This window comes from Nilaparvata lugens, unplaced genomic scaffold (genome assembly GCF_014356525.2).
Source record: "Nilaparvata lugens isolate BPH unplaced genomic scaffold, ASM1435652v1 scaffold5955, whole genome shotgun sequence".
In the NCBI taxonomy this organism is placed as follows: domain Eukaryota; kingdom Metazoa; phylum Arthropoda; class Insecta; order Hemiptera; family Delphacidae; genus Nilaparvata; species Nilaparvata lugens.
Window position 1 is genome coordinate 14,007 of NW_024091726.1, and position 3,571 is coordinate 17,577.

Sequence of the window (3,571 nt, forward strand, 5' to 3'; positions counted from 1 at the left end):
AATGATTAGGTAGCTAGCTGACTAACCTAACAAAAACGGATACAGAGCAGAACGTCTGACTGCACCGTGAAATGATGAGAGTGTGATCTTGGAATGCAAGCAACACACCAGTAATAATGTCCCGCGAGACCAGAATTACTTCAATGAAACGAATGAATGCGAAATTGGGCCTCAAGCCCTACCAAAAATGCCTACCGCTAAATGAATGTTCAGTTCAATCATATAACTTGTTGCTGAATGTTGAATGTTCTGGAAACTTGATTTTCATAATCAGTAATATGAAAATGATTTGAGTTCTCACACTGAGAAGTGAATAAATTTAAATTGAAGATAAAAATTCGAAGCACTCGTGACGAATGAAACGTGCTCTGACATACCAAATACTGAGATTGAAGATATTTCACAAACTAACGAACCGAAAATACTGAAACTTATCGAAGCACTGGAAGAAACATTCTACGTTGAATAAACATGAATTTAAAACTTGAGAATTGAAAATTTTGAATTGAAAGCGACGAAAATTGAAGAACGGAAAAAAGCTGATGTGAACTGTTACGCCATTGCTGTGTGTAGAAGGAACCAGGAAAGTGCAAGCACGAACCGCGCTGCAAGAAGCCACGCATAGCCACGTCGATGAAAAAGATATGCGTAAAAAACGTCTAGACACGGTAGGAAATACTCCAATATATTAAATAATACCAAAATGTACATAAAATTAATGTACAAATGTAGCATGACAAAAAACTGATGTAATCCGTGAACTGCAGAAAACACAGTGAAAGTGGACCGATGACAAAGTGACTTGCGCACTAACGCGACAAGTTGGGACAAGAACACAATGCATAGTGCGAAATCTGACATAAACCTGGCCCCTTGAGGCCTGCAGGTCTCAAAAGAGAGACATAAGAGAGAACAAAAAAAATGAGATTATGTCGGATGAGCAATGCTGAATTAATCAGAAAATTCCTCGTCGAGTGGAAGCGGTGCAATGCTAGAAATAGCCCGCTTGAAAGTGCCTGATGCGGTGCGAACGGTGACCACCCGTACCTTGTTGTCCTTCCCTGGATGAACGGCCGTGATGCGCGCAAGTTCCATACCGAAGGTGACGTACCTGGGTCCTTGAGAATAACCACAGCACCAATCTGCAGGTTTTCAGATTCAGAGCTCCACTTGCTCTTCCTTTGAAGTGTGACTAGAAACTCAGCAGACCAACGATCCCAGAGTTCCTGAGTGATCAGTGCTAACTGACGCCAGCGTGAACGGTGATCGATGTGAGTGGTGGTTGGTGTGTGGAACGGCAGTGCGGTGAGCGGACGACCAACCAAAAAATGCCCAGGAGACAAGTATGCTAAATCTTGAGGGTCCTCAGACAGAGGCACAAGAGGCCGGGAGTTGAGGATAGCTTCAATCTGTGCAGACAGCGTGAAAGCTCTTCAAAATTCAAAATCTTATTCAAAGTGACCACTCTGAAAATTCGTTTAAAATTTTTTACAGCGTTTTCCCATAGACCTCCAAAATGAGGAGCCCTGGGAGGGATGAAATGCCAACCAATGTTGAAAACGGCGGCAAAGTTGTGAATTTCAGACTGAATAGCAGAATCTGAAAGAAATGCATGTAACTCATTGAGTTCATTGTGAGCGCCAACAAACGTTGTAGCATTGTCTGAATGAATGGCAAAAGGGATGCCACGACGAGCAGAGAACCTGATGAGTGCGGCAATGAAGGCCTTTGTTGAAAGCTCGGAGACCACCTCTACGTGAACTGCGCGCGTTACCATGCAAATAAACAAAGCAAGTAAGCCTTGGAGAAATTGCGCGACTTTGAGCCACCAAGACGAATTGAAAGAGGACCTGCGTAGTCAACTCCACAATTATAAAATGGAAACCGGTTGTACACGAACTGCGGGAAGATGCCCCATGATTTGCTCGAACGAAACGTAGAGAAACGAAAACACATTTTGCAACCTTTATTACACTCTTGATGATGCGACGGGTGGATGGTATCCAAAAACGTTGTCGAATACTGGCCATAGTGACCTGAACGCCAGCATGTTGAAGACGTCTATGAAATGAGACAATGAGCGCACGCGTGAACCTATGTTTAGCTGGCAATAAGATTTGATGTTTATAGTCGAATGGAATATCTGCCTCCCGAAGACGACCACCTACTCTCAGAAGATTGTCAGTATGAAAAATGGAGAGAGTGACTTGATAGAACTATTGGAGGGCAGCTCCTTACCCTGACGCAAAGATTTCAAATCGTCGGCAAAAACATCTGATTGAATGTCTTGAATGATGCGCAATTCAGCAGCTTGAATTTCCTGAACCGACAGTTCAACAGATTGCTGAGATGCTGGTTCACGGCAATGCTTCAAATTATGAATGAAACGAAGATGTAAGCAGCAATGCGAACTAATTTGTGATATTTGAAATTTTTGACGATAAATCTGAAAACAATGAAGTTGTTGAACAAGTGACAAGCGAGATTTTAGGCTGTGAAATGATTACATTCGATGAAATCTCCTTCCAGGTTGAGGGTGAATTTGCTAGCCATGATGGTCCATTCCACCACAACTTACTAGAAACCAAATGTTAGGTGAGCAACCCCTAGAAACCAGGTCGGCAGGATTGTCTGCTGTGCGTACATGATTCCAATGGGAATTGGAAGTGGTGTTTTGAATCTCTGAGATTCTGGTTGAAACAAAAATATCAGAACGATTTGGCATGACCTTCAGCCAATCACACACTATTTTTGAGTCGGTCCATAATAGACTCCTGAAAAAACAAGTTTTGCAGCGCTGATTACTTTGTTGACTAGACGTGATGCTAATACAGCGGCTTGTAATTCTAACCGTGGGATTGTTAACAATGGGTTGAGAGACGCCAACTTCGATTTTGAGGTGAGTAATTGAGTCTTGACTCCAGTTGGTGATTCACTGCGTATGTATAGACAAGCACCATATGCGGCGATACTGGCATCGCAGAACGCATGTAATTCCAAAGAGGCATCAACGTCATGAGGTAAGACACAGCGTGGAATTGAAATGTTGGAAATACTTGGTAATTGATGTAGATTGCTAACCATTCCTCCAATAAATCCTGAGGAAGTTTCTGATCCCAGTCCATTTTTAATAACCAGAGTTTTTGAAATAAATTTTTGGTAGGATGACAACCGGAGAGATTAGACCAAGCGGATCAAAATGCTGGATATGCAAGAGAGAAATTCCCTTTTTGTGAATGATTTTTTGGGTAAAACTTCTGAAACACTAGATGAAATGAGGAGAACATCCGAAGTGGCATTCCAAATGAGGCCTAGAGCCTTGACAACGCTATCATTAGAATCGATAGAGGTTTTGACGAAACTGTCTCAATCAAATGTGACGGAATAGTAGATAATAATTCACTAGAATTAGAAAGCCACTTTCTAAGCTCAAAACCACCTCCCTGCAGTGTAGCAATCAGCTGTTGAACCAGAGGAATAGCTTCTTCAAGAGATGAACACCCTGAAATAAGATCATCAACGTAAAAGCTATTTTTGATAGTGATGGAAACTGGCGAATCTGGTTGACAGT

The 3,571-nt window shown here is 42.1% G+C and overlaps 1 protein-coding gene across 1 annotated transcript; it reads right to left on the reverse strand.

The window, feature by feature from the left end:
* Nucleotides 1-809: 809 nt before the first annotated feature.
* LOC120356142 lies at nt 810-1,813 on the reverse strand. The gene is made up of 2 exons (XM_039444998.1): nt 1,450-1,813; nt 810-1,054 (listed from the first exon to the last, which is right to left on the reverse strand). The coding sequence occupies exons 1-2, from the start codon at nt 1,775-1,777 to the stop codon at nt 810-812; spliced, it is 573 nt and encodes a 190-aa protein (XP_039300932.1). The 5' UTR covers nt 1,778-1,813.
* Between the last annotated feature and the right edge of the window lie 1,758 nt (nt 1,814-3,571).